Source organism: Hippocampus bargibanti, linkage group LG08, assembly GCF_051943395.1.
Source record: "Hippocampus bargibanti isolate YZ-2025 linkage group LG08, ASM5194339v1, whole genome shotgun sequence".
In the NCBI taxonomy this organism is placed as follows: Eukaryota; Metazoa; Chordata; class Actinopteri; order Syngnathiformes; family Syngnathidae; genus Hippocampus; species Hippocampus bargibanti.
Window position 1 is genome coordinate 7,652,413 of NC_142741.1, and position 21,548 is coordinate 7,673,960.

The 21,548-nt window shown below is 42.0% G+C and overlaps 1 protein-coding gene across 1 annotated transcript in view; it reads right to left on the minus strand.

Annotated features, from left to right (window-relative positions):
- The window catches only part of LOC148894497 (low-density lipoprotein receptor-related protein 1B-like), a 334,893-nt gene that overhangs the window by 28,688 nt on the left and 284,657 nt on the right, over positions 1-21,548 (minus strand). The window contains exons 68-79 of the mRNA XM_089002179.1: positions 18,049-18,165; positions 13,492-13,598; positions 12,190-12,322; positions 10,903-11,009; positions 10,701-10,833; positions 8,577-8,699; positions 8,337-8,459; positions 6,119-6,262; positions 3,460-3,594; positions 2,412-2,531; positions 2,052-2,293; positions 1,749-1,972 (exon numbers count right to left, since the gene is read on the minus strand). Of these exons, the coding sequence (XP_088858305.1) occupies positions 1,749-1,972; positions 2,052-2,293; positions 2,412-2,531; positions 3,460-3,594; positions 6,119-6,262; positions 8,337-8,459; positions 8,577-8,699; positions 10,701-10,833; positions 10,903-11,009; positions 12,190-12,322; positions 13,492-13,598; positions 18,049-18,165 (1,708 nt within the window). The remainder of the gene's footprint in view (positions 1-1,748; positions 1,973-2,051; positions 2,294-2,411; positions 2,532-3,459; positions 3,595-6,118; positions 6,263-8,336; positions 8,460-8,576; positions 8,700-10,700; positions 10,834-10,902; positions 11,010-12,189; positions 12,323-13,491; positions 13,599-18,048; positions 18,166-21,548) is intronic.

Here is a 21,548-nt window from a genome sequence, read left to right on the forward strand (position 1 = left end):
TGCGCCGGGTAGCTACGGTATAAAAATGAAATGAACACGACATTACCTGCTCAGCCTCCAATGGCGAGCATACACAATTAGAGTCCAGCTGCTTAACACCATAAACATTTTGTAAGAATGGACCATTAAACACGGTCAGCGCCAAATGGGCTGAGGGGGTTGCTGACGTGGCAGGATGCGCAATCAGGAATCATCACGATGGGCCAGAGGGAAACTGTAGTCAAGGGCCGTGGGCCAAATCTGGGCCATCACATCATTTTATTCGGCCCGTGCAATGCATATCTAACTGTGAAATTACATGCTAATCTATCGAGCAAGCAAGCAATTGAGCTAGCCAGCTAGCTCTCTTTCCATTCAGAAAGCTGGCTAATGCTTTCAATCACAGGTGTCCAAATCTGGCCCGCCACATCATTTAATTTGGCCCATAAAAGCAAATCAAACTGTGAAATTCCAAGCTCATCTATCAAGCTAGCAATCAAGCTAGCTAGCGATTGAGCTATCTAGCGAACGATCTAGCTAATGATTGATATAGCTAGTGATTGAACGAGCTAGCGATTGAGCTAGCTAGTGATTGAGCAAGCTAGCGATCGAGCCAAATAGCGATCGAGCTAGCTAGCGACTGAGCTATCTAGCGAACGATCTAGATAGCGATGAAGCTAGCTAGCGATCGATCTAGCTAGCGATCGAGCTAGCTAGCAATCAAGCTAGCTAGCGATTGAGCTAGCTAGCGATCGAGCCAGCTAGCGATCGAGCCAGCTAGCGAATGAGCCAGCTAGTGATTGAGTTAGCTAGCGATCGACCTAATTATCAATTGAGCTAGCTAGTGATCACGCTAGCTAGCTCTCTTTCTATTTAGCTCGCTGGCTAACTCCTTCCATCACAGGTGTCCAAGTGAAGGCCCAGGGGCCAAATCTGGCTTGCCAAATCATTTTATTGGGCCTGTGAAAGCAAATCAAATGCTCATGTATGCAGCTAGCTAGCTAGCTAGCTAGCTCTCTTTCTATTCAGCTTGGTGGCTAATCCCTTCCATCACAGGTGTCCAAGTCAAGGCCCGGGGGCCAAATATGTCACACCACATTTTATTCGGTCCGCTAGAGCAAATCAAACTTCTAATTGTCCCATGTAAAGTACAGTAACAGTCATTATTTTTTATTTCAAATTTTAAAACTGTCACGTTTCGAGTGGCATTGTAGGGCTCCGCCTGCAGCTGCAAAGCGGTTGGGCGTTTTAGTCAGTGGCAGTTAAAATGAGGCATGGTTTTGTTTGTTACTTTTGACCTTTTTGTTCCGATTACATTCAGCGTCAGCGCGGATGCGTATGTGGAACTGCCGCGGCTTGGAATTGAAGCGGATTCATGTGGGACAGGAGATGTGAGACAATCTCTTTTCGTCAATGGATGCTACAGCTTTGTGTTTGCTTTGACTCTCTGTGTCTTTGTGTTGTCATATTATTTGTTTTTTTTTGTTTTTTTTCCCAAGATGGCGGACACGCAGAGGCTCCCCTCTCTCTCCCGGCAAATTGCTGTTTTTGTGTTTATTATGTTTGTTAAATCATTGTAAGTGTCTTTCACGCTGGGTCCGAGAGGACAGTAATTTCATCTGTGCTCTATGTCATGCATCTTAGCATATTTGACAATAAAACTGACTTTGACTTTTGACTTTGACCCTATAACGGCCACCCGAGAGGAAAGCATAACTTTGATCCCCCTGCCAGAAGAGATCATCTTCAAGTCCTGTAGCCTCGCTCACCCTCGTCCGGGGTTGACAGCAATTGCATATGGCTCTCCGGCGATGTCGGTAATCAAGCGGGTGCAATTGGGACCTTTGAGTTGTCCGACGTTAATGGAATATCGCAATTTGGTCCAGTGCGCCGTGTAATAGCTGAACCAGTGCATCCGCGAGTGATCGGTCCAGTAGATATTCCCGGTGATCCAGTCGGCAGAAATGTCTCTTGGCCGTCGAAAGTCAGAACACTAGGAAAAGAGAACAAAATCGGATGAGGTGACCAGGATTGCATGGCCTGTTTTTTTGTCACTTTAAGCAGATACTTACCATATTTCGGATATTTGCCTTGCTTTGACTTCTTTCCGTATTGTCTTTGTAAAATATCCCACCAGGGTTGAATTGGGTAGCCCAGATAAACTTTTGGTGATGAAACAAAGCATCCATGCCGATTATGCGCGCGTTGTCCTCAATCTGGGCCAGCACTTTGTGTCCGTGACTTTGGTTGAACGGATATGCAAATTTGCGGATTTCGGTGTCATTAGCGATGTAGAGCACGCCATCCTCGGCACCTACACGCACAGTTGAGGAAAAAAGGAATGAGCTCGCTTTAATTTTCAAAACGACGGTCCTGCTCTCATAGGTGAAGGTCACCAGCAAAGGGGGGTGTCTCCAAAACGACATTCGTACTTTTTGCGACGCAGTTCCCATCGATCTCTTGATAATTTCGGTCACAGGTGCATTTGAAAGAGCCCTTGGTGTTGGTGCAGTAATGAGGACAGGCATCGAACCGCAGGCACTCGTTCGTTTCTGGAAAGAGCGAAAGTGTGTACGTGTCTGAGAAAGCGCGGGCTTTGAAGGCCAACGCACTTTATGATCGTTTCCGCATTGGATGCACACAAATGCTTTATGGCAAACAAAATAATGATATTTATTTATTGAACTTTTTTTAAATGTTAACATTGTAAAAATATTAAAAAAATAAAAAAATGTTAGGAATTAAAAAAAAAATGTAAAAATTGTAAAATTTGTCAAATTTGTAACAATGAAAAAAATATGTCTGTGAAAGCTCTCAGTCGTACAGGAATGTTCCATCGATGAAAAGGTTTCTTCACACACAATGTAAAAAATATAAGAATAAAAAAACATTTAATTGTAAAAATTATAAACATTTAAAAAAACATTTCAAATGTTAAAATCTTAATGTATAAATTTTAAAACTTCTAATTTAAAAACTTAAAATTTGAATTTAACAATTTCATTTCTTTTATATTAAAACTTTACAATTTAAAAAGTTTAATTTTAAATGTGTTTATATTTTTAAATGTTTAATTTTTGTATGTTTTTTTCATTTTTACATTTTTAATTTTTAAAGCTATTTTTTAATGTTTTAATTTGTTTCAGTTTTAAATTTTTAAAATCCTTAATTCTTTAAATGCTATAATGTTTTATTTTTTACATTTTTATTGTTAGTGTTTTCTTTTTGTTTTGATGTTTGATTGTTTAAATGGAAGTTTTATTTTTTTAATTGTTTAATTTAATTTTATTTGTTGTTTAATTTATCTATGTATGTATGTATGTATGTATGTATGTATGTATGTATGTATGTATGTATGTATGTGTTTATGTATTTATTTATGTATTAATTTTTTTAATAAATGTCCGTTTCGCCACCGATTGGCGCACGGTCCAACAACTGTTAACATCGATTGGTCTTCAGTGAACGATGGCCGCTTACCGTCACACTGTCCCGACTTTTGGTTCCTCTTGAATCCAGCTTTGCACCGGCAGACGGCGTTTGCATTTGTCTGGTTGCAAATGGAGTCCTCGCCGCACGGATTTGTTTTCTTGCCGCATACGTCGCCGCTGGAGACTTGCAAGTACAAACCACAGCTTTTTCTTTTATGATGATGTACGCGCTCGCCCTTTTCATCTCAAGCCACCCGCTGCGTTTGACTTTTGATGCGCGTCAGCCAAAAGGACAGCCAAGTCTTTTGCATCAATTGCAAAATAACTCACAAATGAGGCCCGGGCATACATTAGCATCAAATAAATACATAAAAATACAATGATACCTCAGCTTACGAACTTAATTGGTTCCCAGAATGTGTCTGTAAGGCGAAAAGTGTGTCTTCCAAACATGACTTTCCCATAGGAAACCATTAAAAATGACAATAATCCATTTCCAGTTCCCATAAAACATAATTTTCTACTAAATAAGCCTTAAAACTACACACAATATACTTTATTTTATTATTATTATTATTATCTCATCTCATCTCATTTTCCGTACCGCTTATTCCTCATTAGGGTCGCAGGGGGTGCTGGAGCCTATCTCAGCTGTCTTCGGGCACGAGGCGGGGGACACCCTGAATTGGTTGCCAGCCAATCGCAGGGCACACAAAGACATACAACAGTCACTCTCACACTCACACCTAGGCACAATTTGGAGTGGTCAATCTGCCTGCCATGCATGTTTTTGGAGTGTGGGAGGAAACCGGAGGACCCGGAGAAAACCCACACGGGTCCGGGGGAGGCCGGACCGGGACACGAGCCGGTAACCTCTGCACTGTGAAGCCGGTGTGCTAACCACTCCACGACCGGGCCGCCCATTATTATTATTATTATTATTATTATTATTATTATTATTATTATTATTATTATTATTATTATTATTATTATTATTATTATTATTATTATTATTATTTATATGGAAAAACACAAAGGAAGAAAAATATTTCCAGAAATGTGCTGGAATAGAAATGTGGATGTTTTGCTTCAATACAATACAGAAATTTGATTTGGATCAGGTTGAGTTACGGTGCTCGCCTTTTCTGGGACGCTACATTGCAGTCCAGATGCCTCAAAATGACACGGAAGGACTTATTTAATCAATTGAAAACATGTATGCTTTCCTCTTCAGAACTATTTGAATCATATTCATAACTGGATGTGTAACAAGAAAGCATATTTTCCGAATCTGAAGCCATTGTTTTGATTCTCCAGCAATGCAAGACATCTTGGCGTGACGTCACGAACTGGGTGCAGGACTTTCTGAAAATGCCCAATTCTCAGCTCATTTTTTTTGCAGATTCTGGACACTTTAAGTCATTTTTATTGGTGTTTTGCATTTGAATAAAAATATCATACGGCGTGTTTTGGGTATTTTAGATGCTATAAAACGTTTTTCTGATGTCAGTTAAGAAACAAAAAAGTGACGTCGGTTGTCCTTTAAATGAGCCCGACGAGTACACTTCAGCTTGAATGCACCGGAGCATTCGCCTTTGAGGAGAGAAAATGTTCTGATTCTAATTTGCAATGAAACAATTCCATCGATGAAACAGTCGAATGTCAGTGACATTTTAACAAGCCCCATGTTAACGTTAGCATCAACATACTTCTGCGAGAAGTATATTGCAGATAGCAAGTGTGGAAGCTTATGAGCCGTGTGCAGGCTAGCTAGCAGTAACTTTGCCGATGGACCCGATCGTTTGGCTGGATATTTACCAATCACGAGGAACGGAATACCATTCATGTTAACGTTGAGTACTATCACAAAGTTACTTTAAATAATACGTTCTGACATTTTGTTGAAAAGTGGCCGCGCGTGCATGCTTGCGTGCGTGCTTGCTTGCATGCGTGCTTCCGTGCGTGCTTGCATGTGTGTGAAGGTTGCGTGTGTGTGTGCGCGTGTGTATGTGCGCGTGCGGGCGTGTGTGTGTGTGTGTGTGTGTGTGTGTGTGTGTGTGTGTGTGTGTGTGTGCGCGTGCGTGTGTGTGTGTGCGCGCGCAGACCGGGTCTGGCTCTCACTGAAAAACATTTCTAAATATTTTACTTTTATGACTCTCTTAGTCAAAAAGGTTCCCGACCCCTGCCTTAAACCGTTGCTTAGACAACACGGAAACACCCTTAGCCACACATAGCAATGGTCGGCTTAGCGTACTGGTACGGGGACGCTAAGTTACACAAAGTTACACCTCGTTTGTTTTTTTTCGATGATTTCCTTCTTCTGCTCGACCGCAGTTTCCTTTTCTGTCCTCTTCGGCTTAACACTAGCCTCTGGTGGGGTCTTTTTCGGTCCCATAATAGCAAAAGTACTCAACTTGATAACAAACCACATCTGCACTCAAAGAAAGTGGGTGTGGAAAACTAGTCCGCCAGCCACCATAGTGCTGTTTGACCGTGTGGTTTGGTGTTCATCCGCCGAAAACGAGTCCGTCAGCCACCGTGGCGCTGTGTCGTTTGGTTCGTCCGCCGAAAACGAGCTCGTATGCCAAGATTATATGCTCGCGAATTTAACGTTCATAAGGAGAAAAGTTCGTGAGCTAAAGCGTTCGTAAGCTTAGGTATCACTGTCGAGAAAGAAATGCTTGATAGAAATTGTGGCTGGAACTCACAGGCTTTGCAGTCCTGCTCATCGGAGCCGCCGTCGCCGCAGTCGTTGAAGAGGTCGCATTGCAGCTGGCTAGAGACGCACCGTCGGTTATCGCAGGTGAATTCCGTCTTCCCGCAAGGCCGAGGTCTTCCCACCGCTACTTCTGCTTCGGTACCCGGAAGAAAAAAGCAGAGGATTTTTAAAGAGCTTCAAAATCGTTAATGAAACGCCATGACCATATACAGCACACCCCTTAACGGACAACCAACATTACTTTTTTGTATCCTAATTGACATCAGAAAAGCGTTTTATAGCATCTAAAATACCCAAAACACACAGTATGATATCTTTAGTCAAATGCAAAAAAAACAATAAAAATGACTGAAAGTGTCTAAAAACTACTTCAAATTGAACCCGGAAGTGGTCAGTTTCAGGAGGGTCCGCCCCCTTGTTCGTGGTGTAACGCCAAGACGTCTTGCCTTGCTCGAGAATCAAAACAATGGCTTCAGATTCGGAGAATATGCTTTCTTGTTACTCATCCAGTTATGAATATGATTCAAATAGTTGTGAAGAGGAAAGCATACATGTTTGCAATCGATTAAAGAATTTATTCCGTGTCATTTTGAGGTATCTGAGGGGTGGGGGGGAAATGTAGCACCCAAAAGAGGCAGAAGATGGTGACAAAGCTCTGTGAAAACACACTGATTAATTCCTTACAATTTTTGTCAGCGAATATCAAATAGATGGTCGGTGCAACACACAACGATTCACCATCGCGTTATTTATGTGTTTTCCTTCTAATTTCGCCATTAACACGGATCAACACGAAGTTTTCAGACCAAACAAAGTACCGCAAAATGCATTGAAGTGATGAAAGGACTGCGACAGTTTGTCCTTTCTCCGTCAGGGGCGTTCCTTCAGTGACGTGACGTGAGGACTCGTCACCAATTCAAAAACAAGACTTCCGGAATATTCAGTGCAAGTCTTAAAACGTAAAATATAGCTATATGCGGTGGAATCTTTGTAAAATACGCTCAGTAGAAGTCATTTGAAATGATTTTACAAATTATGGATACAATTTGTCCAGAGGAGTCGGTTGTCCTTTAAAACGCCACAGCAGTGACACTTTTTTCACTTCAACCTTTATGTGCGATGATGTAAGAGGGCGGGCGAGGATGAGGGGGTGGGTGGCAGGAAGTGAAATGAAGTGCGAGCAGGATGGAAGGATGGCATGACTGGACCGAGAGAGGCGCATAATGGAGGGAGGTAATGGAGTGAAGTGAAAAGATGGATGGCCGGATCAATGGAATTAGAGAGGAAGATAAGGAGGGGGCCAAACGAGAGAGGATGAAAAGAGTCAAATATGAAATGAAGCCATTTGTCCCGTTCAGCGATGGGACCGCTCGGTGCCATCGCTCAAATCGGTGTCGCGCTGCGGGAAGACGTCAAGGATATCGTAAAAAAAAGAAAGAACGCAGAGCCGTTTTCGCGGGAAGCAACTCGCCAAAAGTTTCCAAAATATTACAACATCTTTCAGGAACACAAAAGGTGAAGAAACACATATAGACAGGCAATATGACCAGCCTTGTTAAAAGGGTAGAGGTTATTTCACCTGGGTGAAAAAGAAAACTAAATATACAGGTAGCATCCGACTTACAACCGGCACGACTTACGACCATGACCGCCAGACCCCTTTTTTATTATTCTAATTATACACCTGGCACCGCAAAGCTAGCCAGCTAGCTGGCTATCTATTAGCTATCTATCTGGCTGGCTAGCTATCTATTAGCCATCTGGCTGTTGGCTAGCTGGCTGTTAGCTATCTGGCTGGCTGGCTATCTATTAGATTGCTAGCTATTTGAGTAAGAAAACATATTAGCTATCAAGCCAGCTAGCTATCTATTAGCAAGTTAGCTTTAAATCTATTTGAGTTATTCCGGGTTGAGTGAACGCTGGCGCATGTGGCTGCCGTTGCGCACCTACAGAAAAACTTATCCTGTGACTGTAAAGTGACCTTGAAAGATTTGAAAGGTGCGTATAAATGAAATGTATTATTATTATTAAGGCTAACGTAGAAAAATGAGCTAAAAAATGTTAATTCTTTTCAGATCGATTTCTCGGTTGAAACTATTGCTCTTGTCAATCATGACAGTTGAAGTTGTCACCCATATTTTTTATTCATCTCCACAACGCCACAATGGCTCTTTTTTTATGATGTTACGGACGCCACGTGTCCTCACCGCACTCCTCTTCATCCGAACCATCGCCGCAGTCATCCGCTTTATTGCAGACTTGGTCGGCGCGCAGGCAAACGTGATTATTTCTGCAGCGGAACGGCCTCGTCGGGGGGCAGGCCAGTTTTTCTGGAGATGAAAAGGGGAGATAAATAGCAAAATGGCTTTGTGAGGGGGGACAAAATAAAAAAAAAAAACATTTAAATATCCACATGAGGGGCAAAGGTGTGGTGGAACGCCACCCACCGCACATGTCAGCGTCTTCGTCCGAGTTGTCGCCGCAGTCGTCTTTGCCATCACACACCCACGCGTGAAGTTTGCACAAGGTGTTATTGCACATGAATTCATCAGGTCGGCAAAAGAAAGCACCTACGGTCACACAAAGAAATGAAACACACCCCCCAGCTGACATCTTTTCAACGTTGCGGTGAAAAGCGAACAAAAGGTGTTACTCCTCCAGCTGATTTACATTTTTCTTCTGGCATGTACGTGGGAGGAAGAATTCGCACCCTTGTAATAATTCTGCTTTTATAACTCCAACTATATAAGACGATACAGTCCTCAAGGTCGAACGATATTATTCTTGCTAGCTAGCGCTAATGGTAGTTGACCAACGTCTTTACATATAAAAGCAATTCATTGAAATACATTTCAACGAGCGGTGATGTGTTTCATATTTGCGTTTTTTCTTTGAATTTCAGATATCCTAAGCAAGGAGGAAGCAAGAGTCCACAATAAGAAAGGAGCTTCAGCGCAGAGCGCCGTTGCGTATGCGAAAATGTCGCGGCTTGGAATTGAAGCGGATTTACATGGGACAATCACTTTTCATCAACGATGCTAAAGCTTCGTGTTTGCGTTCAACATTTAGCTTGTAGCACATGTGCACATTCCACCAAGACGTCCTTGATCCACTGGTGAAAAGGACATTTTGATTCTCTCCTCTTTCATCTAAAACTGCTTCATACAACAAAGACGCTGCAGAAAGTGCTTAAAATTTAAAGACTGTCTTTTGTGTTGTATTATATTATTTGTAAATTAGTTTTCTGTTGTTTTTGTTGTTGTTTTGACTTCAAGACGGCGCCGCGAGAGTGGCTGCCTTTATAGCAGCTCCTGTATTTTGTTCTTCTACTTCTTTCTTTCCTCTTTTTTTCATCACTTTGCTGCTGTGAAATACATTTCTCATACTTTGTATGAGAAATGTATTTCAACACATTTATTTATTTATTTCAGTACATTTCTCCACTGCCAGAATAATTGGATTGGATTTTCCTTTATTAGTCTCACAGTGGAGAAATTTACATTTCACAGCAGTAAAGTGACAAAGGCTAATCCAATCCAATCCAATCCAATGTGTTTTGGTTCATTTGAAACAGAAATATATATATATATATATATATATATATATATATATATATATATATATTTATATATATATATATATATATATATATATATATATATACAGTAAAGTCTCGTTATATCGATATCGGATATATCGATAGTCCCGGTTATATCGATACTATTTCTATGCACGCACGGAGAAAATTACATGCAAACAGGGTCGGATATATCGATAGTCCCGGTTATATCGATATTTTTTCGGACTCCCTTGAATATCGATATAACGACACTTTACTGTATATATATATACACATGCCGTGAATGGATGAAAATGAAAGGTAGCAGTTCAAGTGCCGATTGAAACTGATGCGGTCCTCTTGTTTAGATCATACAAGCAGGATATTTATTTGCCGGAGCACAGAGGGCAACCGCTGCGCTGCGCTCATCGTCGTACGAGAAGTCAAACACATATATACACTGGCTTTTATCGCTGTCAAGTCACGTGATGTTGCGTAGTGGCTGGGTTGCCAGATCAGCTGAGTATTACAGTATTACACAAAATGAGGATACAATGTAACTTTCTTAACACTATTTGCTATCTAGCTGGCTGCCCGGCTATCTAGCTAGCTATCTATTAGCTATATAACTATCTAGCTAGCTAGCTATTAGCTATCTATGGCTAAATAGCTAGCTTTCTTTCTATTTGAGTTACTTCCGGTTTGAGTGAACGCTGGCGCGTGTGGGTGCCGCTGCTCACCCACCGAAAAATTTATCCTGTGATTGTAAGGTAACCTTGAGAGTTTTGAAAGGCGCTTATAAATGAAATGTATTATTATTATTATATTATTATACTAATTTTCTGTTACTAATTGAGCTTCTAGTTGGGAGCACTTAGTACAGGTGGGTAACAGCGCCAGACATTATTGATTTTAGGATGGAGGCTGCGGGCCGAATGAAAATTGACCACGGGCCGCATTTGGACATTTTCCATATGGTTGTGTGACAGACTTCCAGTAGCACAACACATACCCTGGCTGCAGTTCTCTTCATCACTGCCATCCATGCAGTCCATCACGCTATCGCAACGCCAGCGCCGAGGGATGCAGTGCGCTCGGTTGAGGCACAGGAACTCATCTTCCCGGCACTCTTTCACGCAGCCAATCTGTCACCATACATGTCGTGTTTACACGTCGCGGACGTGTGATGTCGCCATCAAAAACTGAGCACCAACCTCATCGGAGCCATCCAGGCAGTTGTCGTGGCCGTCGCAACGCAGGCTAGCTGACACACACCCGCCACTGTTGCACACATACTCGTTCACCAAACACGAGGGGGCCGCTGTCAAAGAGTAAACGTCACACAATCACATTTTCGAAGCTAAATGATGCCTGGCACGACCAAGAGGCCCAAAGAAAACGGCCCAATTAAGCAAATGACAGTTGCATACATTAGTGATAGCATCCGATGCTAGCATTAGCTTAGCCACCTAGCACTCCACTGAAGTTGGACATTGATGCAAGGGCGCAGCGGGATAAACTCACAAATTGCGACTGGCTGACAGAAACTCACAAAACTGCCCGTTTAATTAAATGCAAAGTGCATGTGAGGTACGACGTATATTGTTTTTGTCCATTTAGCGTTGGAATCTTAAAATTTTACTGCAATATAGGTGACTTTACGTGTACAGTACATGGCTTTGAAAGACAAGGCCTGCTAAGTGATTTGGTTGTCAGAAATTACAATGGGCTCTTGTTCGCGATATGTGACATTCAATTTTGAAACACGTTACATTTGCGAGTCATTTTACCGTATATTAGTTTCGACCTGTTGTGATGACCATTTACCACCCATAGAAAAAGTATTGCGTAATCGCAGCCTCTACTGTAGCGCCTTATAATGTTGGTGTGCCTTATATTTGTAAAACTTTTCTGTTTTATATATTATCTTCAGAAAACTTTTTTCATTCATTGAAGGTGCACATCATAGTCTTTCATATGGAAAAAAATGAAAATACACCATTCATCTGGTGTGCGCCTTATACGGTCATTGTTATTTTCACATGTGAAAGGATTAAAAAAATGACATTCTGCATCATTTCAAATATTCAGACAAATACATAACTAACTGATGTCATATTGTAAGATATGTACCGTATTTTCCGTTGTATAAGATGCATCGGAGTATAAGGCGCACACCGAGTGAATGGTGTATTTTCAAACTTTTTCCATATATAAGGCGGACTATAAGGTGCAACTTTAATGAATGAAAAACCGTTTCCATATATATATAAAAGTTTTCCAAATATAAGGGAAATCACATTATAAGGTGCGACAGTAGAGACTGGAATTATGTAATATTTCTGCTAGGGGGTGGGGGGTGGAATGTATGTAGACAGAGTGTATAAGGCGTTGGGTCATCTTTTGATAAAAATAAAAAAAAATCAAGGCTTTAGGATGCACCTTATACACCAGAAAATACGGTATTCACAAATTTCAGGTTAGAAAATATTCTTGGGTACCTGTTCCCTGACAGTTTCTCTCATCCTCTCCCATCTTGCAATCTTCCTGGCCGTCACACAGCCACTTTTTGGAGATGCAGAGGTTGTTGTGACAGCGGAATTGGTCGTGGGCGCAGTGCGCCTCGCAGCCTTTCTGCACGGGTAGAAAAATGGTAAAAAGGAAAACGCAAGGCGCAATAACGTGGCTAACCTTTGTTAGTGACAAGAAACAAACACGCGCAGCATGTCAACGGATGACAATGGCAACCCCTCTTTTTCTTTTTTTTTTCTTCCACGCAGCGGCAAAAAAGGCGACGCAATATCTTGCGCAACAAGATCTGCCGCTCGTGGTCCACGCTTGAACATAGCGAGCGTGTGAAGAGGCACTTGTGATTTGTGCGACGCAGCCACTTGGAAAAAGAACCTTAGAGAGATCATTGGCAGCCATTTTTCTTTTAAAACATACGTGTCTTTTAGGCCCAGCTGAAGGATCCTAAAATGGGATCTCAAAACGCAAACATTTGACCCCTAAAGTGTCCACTGGGGGAAGAACATCCTTGAAAAAAAATGAATTTGCATGGGATGGATGAGAAACTCATTGCAAATGTTTGGATAATGGCGACCGTTCGAACTGTATTCACGAGGAATAAGGAATAATTATTGTATAGCAAGCACTCACCCTTGAATTTTGCAGCGCACCATAACAATTGATGACCCGTGTCCAAATGAACCTTGAAAGCACCACTAATATTTAGTCCTCGACATAACATCGAATTTGCATACTGCGTTGAATGCGTAATTCAAATGACCAGAAATGTAATTGACATTCTGACCGCTGTTTGTGAATGAATACACCAGTTGATTAAATCCACTAATAAAAGACACAATCAAACCAAGGTTTTCTACCATAATCCGTTCCAGAAACCTGCTCAAAAACCGATTTGGTTGAACACTGAAACATTTCCCTTTATAATAAATGTAATCAATTGTTTTTTTTTTTCAATCAATATTGAACAATAAAAACTCACAATGGAACGCTACACGAGGATAATACGTTGGTCTCCGTCGAGTGGTGCATTCAGGTGCGCTCAGTTTTTTTGACAACCCATTTTCACTTGTAAACTGAGGCATAAAAAAAAAATTGGTCGAAAACCTTAGGTCTGACTAATGCTTTATCGACACGCCAACTGCAAAAAAAAAAAAAAAAAAAACGTACAAATTTGGTAATGGCTTTGCACGTCATATTTTCAATTCCCGAATAAATTCTGGAATGGCAGTGAATGAGTTCATGTACAGCGGCGCATCAAGAAAAAATAAACTTGCCTCATCGGAATTATCCAAACAGTCGTAATCCCCGTCACAGCGGAACCGGGAAGAGATGCAATCTCCGTTGGTGCAGACAAAGTCTTTGTGGTTGCAGGTGACTGGTGCTGTCGAGGCAGTGAACAACACATACTTATGCACACAGACAAAAAAAAAAAAAAAAAAAAAAAAACAAGCGACGCAGTCATGTTCATTCGATTTACAGCAAACGCACCAGCGGGTGTCTCTATTAGGAAAATGTGTGCTTGAAAACAACAACAACGCCATTGGAGATAATGAGGCTCATTTTGCATGGACGACGCGGGATAACGGCGGAGGCTGCTGGCAAAGCTGATCACCATGTAAATGCATTCCATTCTGCCTCTGCGATCATAGGGGGCTAAACTCTCCGAAGCCCAAATCCAGTTGCTGCCATTTAGGGAGGAGGAAGGAGGGGGGTCCCCAAGGACGATATTAGTGACGCGGTACGGCTACATGGCTGCATCAGATCCACTGCCTGTAACAATAATAATAATACTAATAATACTAATAATAATAATAATAATAATAATAATAATAATAATAATAATAACAATAATAATAATAATAATAATAATAATAATAATAATAATAATAATAATAATCTTCTTCTTTTCCTTTCGGCTTTCCCCTCAGGGAACCATCTATCCCGGTTTTGTGCATCCTCTTCTCTCACACCAGCTACCTTCATGTCCTCTTTGACCACATCCATAAACCTCCTCTTCGGTCTTCCTTCCGGTCTCCTGCCTGGCAGTTGAAGACTCAGCATCCTTCTCCCGATATAGTCACTCTCTCTCCTCTGGACATGTCCAAACCATCTCAGTCTGGCCTCTCTGACTTTCTCTCCAAAGCCTCTAATATGAGTTGTCCCTCTAATGTACTCATTCCTGATCCTATTCAACCTGGTCACTCCCAAAGAAAACCTCAACATCTTCAGCTCTGCTACCTCCAGCGCTGCTTCGTGTCTTTTCTTCAATGGCACTGTCTCCAGTCCAAACATCATGGCTGGTCTCACCACGGTTTTATACACTTTTCCTTTCATCCTAGCTGAAACCCTTCTATCACACATCACACCTGACATTTTTCTCCAGCCGCTCCAGCCTGCCTGGACACGCTTCTTCACCTCTTTTCCACACTCTCCATTGCTCTGGACAGTTGACCCCAAGTACTTAAAATCCTCCACCTTCTTTATCTCTTCTCCCTGTAGCATCACTCTTGCACTTGGATCCCTCTCATTCACACACATATATTCCGTCTTGCTGCGACTGATCTTCATTCCTCGGGCCTCGACCGATCCGGTATGGGATTCATAGGTTTGATTCGCATATTGGTTTTGGCTAAAAATTTTACGACGGATGCCCTTCCTGACACAACTCTCTGTATTTATCCGGGCTTGGGCACAATAAGACACTGGCTTGTGCCCCCTTGTGGCTACATTAATAATAATAATAATAATAATAATAATAATAATAATAATAATAATAATAATAATAATAATAATAATAAAAATGGGCGGCCCGGTAGTCGAGTGGTTAGCACACCGGCTTCACAGTGCAGAGGTCGCCGGTTAGCGTCCCGGTCCGGCCTCCCTGTGTGGAGTTTGGATGTTCTCCCGGGACCCGCGTGGGTTTTCTCCGGGTCCTCCGGTTTCCTCCCACACTCCAAAAACATGCATGGCAGGCAGATTGACCACTCCAGGTGTCCCTAGGTGTGAGTGTGAGAGTGACTGTTGTATGCCTTTGTGTGCCCTGCGATTGGCTGGCAACCAATTCAGGGTGTCCCCCGCTGAGATAGGCTCCAGCAACCCCCGCGACCCTAATGAGGAATAAGCGGTATGGAAAATGAGATGAGATGAAATCATAATAATAATAAGAATAATAATAATAATAATAATAATAATAATAATACATTTAATTTATATGGGCCTTTCAAATCTCTCAAGGACACTTTACAGTCACAGGAGAAGTTTTTCTGTGGGTGAGCAGCGGCAGCCACATGCACCAGCGGTCACTCAACCTGGAATAACTCAAATAGACAGAATGTTAGCTAGCTGGCTAATAGATAACTAATAGATAGCTAGATAGATAGCAAATAGATAGCTAGTTAGGAAGCCAGCTAGATACCTTGTTAGCAAATAGATATCTAAAAGATATGTAGCAAGGTAGCCAGATAGATAGATAGCTAGATAGCAAGCTAGATAGCAAGATTAGCTAGCTAATAGATAACTAATAGACAGCTAGACAGATAGATAGCTAGTTAGGTAGCCAGCTAGATAGCTAGTTAGCAAATAGATATCAAATAGATATGTAGCAAGGTAGCCAGCTAGAGAGATAGCTGTAACGTCGGCATTTCAAAAACCAAATCGATCGTCGGCTAATAATAATCCAAAATGACGGTCGGCAGTTTTTGGTTTGTGTCACTGACCGGCGGCCATTTTACCCCCCATTTACTATGAAATTGCCAGTTTTAAAGCTCCAGACCCAGTCTCAGATAGACCAAGGCCTGACACCGGTCCGAGGACCTGTAGTTGCAGAACACTTCAATGAAAGTTCGAGGCCACTGTGCTATGTGGAAGTGTCGAGGCTTGGAATTGAAGCGGATTTACGTGGAAAGGAGATGTGAGACAGTCTGTTTTTGTCAATGGATCCTGTAGCTTTGTGTTTGCTTTCAACATTTAGCAGACTTGTGCACATTTTTAGCATGATGTCCCTGATCCACTGGTGAAAAGGACGCTTTGATCCTTTGTTTTTTCATCTACGACTGCTTCATACAACAAAGAGGGTGCAGCAAGATGTTAGGGTAATTCGCCATACAAACATCTCTAAACGTCGCTCTGTAGTCTTTGTTTACATTTTGAACTTCCTCATACGTCATATCTTGCCTACACGATGTCGCATTTTCATTACGTCACATCCTGTCGCGTCATTACTATGCGCCGCATAAATACTCCTGCAGCTCGTTCGTCTCTCTCTCTCTCCATGCTCGCTCCTCCGTCCACACCGCAATGCCCGTGCTCTCCCAATTAAATCAACTTTCTGTTCAAGACCTGTCTCCCTGATGATTTAACCATCGATCTCCATCTACACCCGTCGAAGCAATGAACCAAGGGCGAACGATAAAAAATAACCCAACACAAGTGTTTAAAATTGAAAGTGCTTAAAATTGAATGTCTTTTGTGTTGTGTCGCATTATTTGTTATTTTGTTAGTTTTTTTTGTGTTGTTTTGACTTCAAGATGGTGCCGTGAGAGTGGCTGCCTTTACCGCTGCTCCTGTATTTTCTTTTTCTACTTATTTCTTTCCTTTCCTCTTATTTTTGTCACTTTGCTGCTGTGAAATGTAAATTTCTCCACCTCAAGACTAATAACGACTCATATAATCTATTATTATTATTATTATTATTATTATTATTATTATTATTATTATTATTATTATTATTATTATTATCTCATCTCTCATCTCATCTCATTTTCCGTACCGCTTATTCCTCATTAGGGTCGCGGGGGTTGCTTGAGCCTATCTCAGCTGTCTTCGGGCACGACACCCAGGGGACACCCTGAATTGGTTGCCAGCCAATCGCAGGGCACACAAAGACGTACAACAGTCACTCTCACACTCACACCTAGGGACAATTTGGAGTGGTCAATCTGTCTGCCATGCATGTTTTTGGAGTGTGGGAGGAAACCGGAGGATCCGGAGAAAACCCACGCGGGCCCGGGGAGAACATGCAAACTCCACACAGGGAGGCCGGACCGGGATGTGAGCCGGCGACCTCTGCACTGTGAAGCCAGTGTGCTAACCACTCGACTACCGGGCCGCCCCTATTATTATTATTATTATTATTATTATTATTGTTTTGATTTGAAGATGGCGTTGTGAGAGTAGCTGCCTTTACAGCAGCTCCTGTATTTTGTTTTTCTACTTCTTCCTTTCCTTTCCTCTTAGTTTCATCACTTTGCTGCTGTGAAATGTACATTTCTCCACTGTGAGACTAATTAGTGGCTAATCTAATCTAATCTAATCTAATCTAATCTAATCTAATCTAATCGGATGGAATCAAATCAAATTGCATAGAATCAAATCAAATCAAATCAAATCAAATCAAATCGCATTGAATTGCATCGAATAGCATCGCACGGAATTGAATCGCATCAAATAGCATCAAATCTCATCGGATCCCATCTAATCAAATCGAATCAAATCGCATTGAATCAAATCAAATCGAATCAAACCGAATTAAATCGAATTGCATCCAATCGCATCAAATCCCATCAAATCCCATCAAAACAAATCAATCGAATCAAGTCGAATGAAATCACATCGAATCGCATCACATCGAATCCCATCTAATCTCATCAAATCAAATTGAATGCAATGCGATCAAAGCAAACCGAATCAAATCGAATCGCATCGCATCAAAAACATTGCCAGAGTTTGCGTTTGAGGGGCTTGAGAAAACATGTTGCCTTATCCGTGTATTTGTGGATGTGACTTTCCTCCCAAAACAACGTGACAGCAAGTCAACGAGTCGGGTTACTCACTGCAGTTCTGCTCGTCTGAATTGTCTCCGCAGTCATTCTGGCTGTCACACCTCCAGTGGTCCGGGATGCAGTTGTTATTCTCACAGCGGAACTCATGAGGTCCGCAGGTCTTTTCATCTTTTTTTTTTAGTCAGGTGCAAACAAAGACAAAAAAAAAACACAAAAAGAAAGGCGGCTTCAAAGAGCATGAATATTAATGCATCGCATGCAATCATATTTTGGGCATGTAATCATGATATCTTGCGGGGTTTCGCCTGAGCAAGTTTGACTCTAAGTTCAAAACGCAGCATGTTCACCGGCGGCGTAAGATGAAATACCTGCGTGCGCTGGAAATCACCCACAGCACGATTTATGATATCAGTCTCCCCCCGCACATGCCCAAAAAAATACAACTTTCTTCAAAAAAGATATTCATACACAAAGGGCTTTGCAGCATAACAAATGTCGAGTTATTCAAAGTTAGTGGCCAAGCTAGAACAACAAAAGTGAGAACGCCAGTCGCGGGTTTTCACTTCCATTGCTCTGTGATGTCGGAGACTCTTGGGTCAAAGTCTGGCCCGGGGGCCAAATGTGGTCCGTGGTTAATTTTCATCCAACCCGCTGAATCCGTCATAAAACCAATTGCATTGTTACCTGCATTATGCTAAGTGCTGCCATCTAGAGGCTCAATTAAGTACAACAAATTAGTGAAGGAGTCATTGGGCTTTCTTTTACCCCACATTAGGCCATTGACGCCGTGCGTGTTCATATGAACACAAATAAATCCATTTAAAAAAAATCAAAATAAATTTAAAACAAAGGTACAAATTGAGTATATGATTAACAATAATATAATTATATAAACATACGACCTCTATTTGCTATCTAGCTGGTTAGTTAGCTATCTAGCTCGCTAGCTATTACCTATCTATTAGCTAGCTGTCACGCCACAACCTCACACAAGCAGAACGCAGCATATTATCAAAAGGTCTCAACTACGCAGTCACCCCCAAAAAAATACCATACGACGATTTCATTCTCGCAACGGAATTAGCGTGTGAAAAAATACAGAACCCAGGACAAAAAGCAGCACTACGCAATGAAATAGCAGGCATTTTAAAAACTGCCAAACCACCACCCAGCAATATTACCAAAGAGGAAGCAAGAGCCATGATAACACTATCAAAAAACAAAGACATCACAATACTCCCCGCAGACAAAGGCAGAACAACAGTTATTATGGACACAGAAAAATACGAAAAACAGATGCAGCAGTTATTACAGGACGACGCCTATGAAATATTAAAGAAAGACCCAACAGAAGAAAAGAAAAACAAACTTAAAGCACTACTCAAACCCCTATTAAACGAAAATAAAATAAACAAAGAGTCGTACAACCACCTGGTACCTACAGCAAACATCATCCCCAGGATTTACGGCACGCCAAAAATACATAAACCCGATGCACCCCTCCGCCCCATAGTAGACAGCATCGGATCAGTCACATACAACCTCTCCAAAGCACTATCGGAAATAATAAAACCGCTACTGGGACACACGGACCAACACTGCGAGAACTCAAAGCAACTCGCCACAGAACTCGCCACCATAAAATTACAGAAAGACGAAATGTTCATATCACATGACGTCACCTCACTTTTCACAAAAACACCCACCAAAGCCACCATTCAGATAGTACAGGACAGACTCAAAACAGACAGGACACTCAAAAAACGCACAAATCTTACAGCACAAGACATAACCCAGCTACTTCAATTCATAGCCACATCCACATATTTCCAATACAAATACACCATATACAGACAAAAAGAAGGGTTCGCCATGGGGGACCCACTCTCTGCCATCATGTGTGGATTCTTCATGGAGGACCTGGAACAGAAAGCACTTTCAACAGCCCCGGAAATATACAAACCAACACTATGGAAACGGTATGTGGACGACATCTTGGAAAAAATCAAAACAGGACATACGCAACAGCTTACTGAACACCTCAACTCCATAGACACCACAGGCAGTATCAAGTTCACCCATGAAGAAGAAACAAACCACTCCATCGCCTTCTTGGACTTGAACATACACCACACGGACAACGGGGACATCAAAATAAAAGTACACAGGAAACCTACACATACTGACCAATATCTCCTTTGGACATCTGAACACCCCACCATTCATAAGTTGTCAGTCGTCAGAACATTACATGAACGCACCACAATAATCACGGACCCGGAAGACAAAACACAGGAGGAAAAACATATACAACACGCACTGAAAAAATGCCAATATCCCCAGTGGGCAATAACTAAAGGGGCAGAGCAGGTCAAAAACAAAAACAACACAAGACAGGGAAGAAAGAAAAAGCAAACAAACAAACAAGAACACAGAGCAATGGTAACACTACCGTACATAAGAGGAATCACAGAACGCATACAAAGGGCACTGAGGAAACACAACATAAACACACCGGTCAAACCACACACAACTCTCCGTCAAATCTTGGTACACCCAAAGGACAAAATACTCCCGGAAAACAAATGTAACTCAATATATGAAATCCCATGCAAGTCATGCAATAAATCATACATCGGGGAGACAGGAAGGAGTTTCAATACAAGAAAAAAAGAGCACAAGAACGAGTGCGAGAAGGAGACGGCAACAATCCAAACAAGAGCAATAAAAGAACAAGCACAACAGGAGCACCATAAATCAGCCATCACGGACCACTGCAAAAGAGAGAACCACATCATGGACTGGGAGAAGGCCAGAGTCATCCGCACCGAAGACAAAAAACATCAGCGCTGGATCAGGGAGGCCATTGAAATCCGAAAGCGAGGACCAAGGACCATCAACAGGGATGAGGGAGCTTACATGCTCTCTACTACCTGGAGCAGCATCCTGGAGGGACGAGCGGACAGCGGGGAGCTAGCTTTCTATCTATTTGAGTTACTTTTGGGGTGAGTGAACACCGGCGTGTGTGGCTGCCGCTGCTCACCCACAGGAAAACCGATCCTGTGACCGTCAAGTGACCTTGAGAGTTTTGAAAGGCGCTTAGAAATGAAATTATGATGATGATGATGATGATGATGATGATGATGATGATTATCTCATCTCATTTTCCATACCGCTTATTCCTCATTAGGGTCGCGGGGGTTGCTTGAGCCTATCTCAGCTGTCTTCGGGCACGAGGTTGGTTGCCAGCCAATAGCAGGGCACACAAAGACATACAACAGTCACTCTCACACTCACACCTAGGGACAATTTGGAGTGGTCAATCCGCCTGCCATGCATGTTTTTGGAGTGTGGGAGGAAACCGGAGGACCCGGAGAAAACCCATGCGGGTCCGGGGAGAACATGCAAATTCCACACAGGGAGGCCGGAGCGGGACGCGAACTGGCGACCTCTGCACTGTGAAGCCGGTGTGCTTTTTTTTTCTAAAATGGCAACACTTAAAGGACAACCGACGTCACTTTTTTGTTTCTCAACTGACATCATAAAAACTT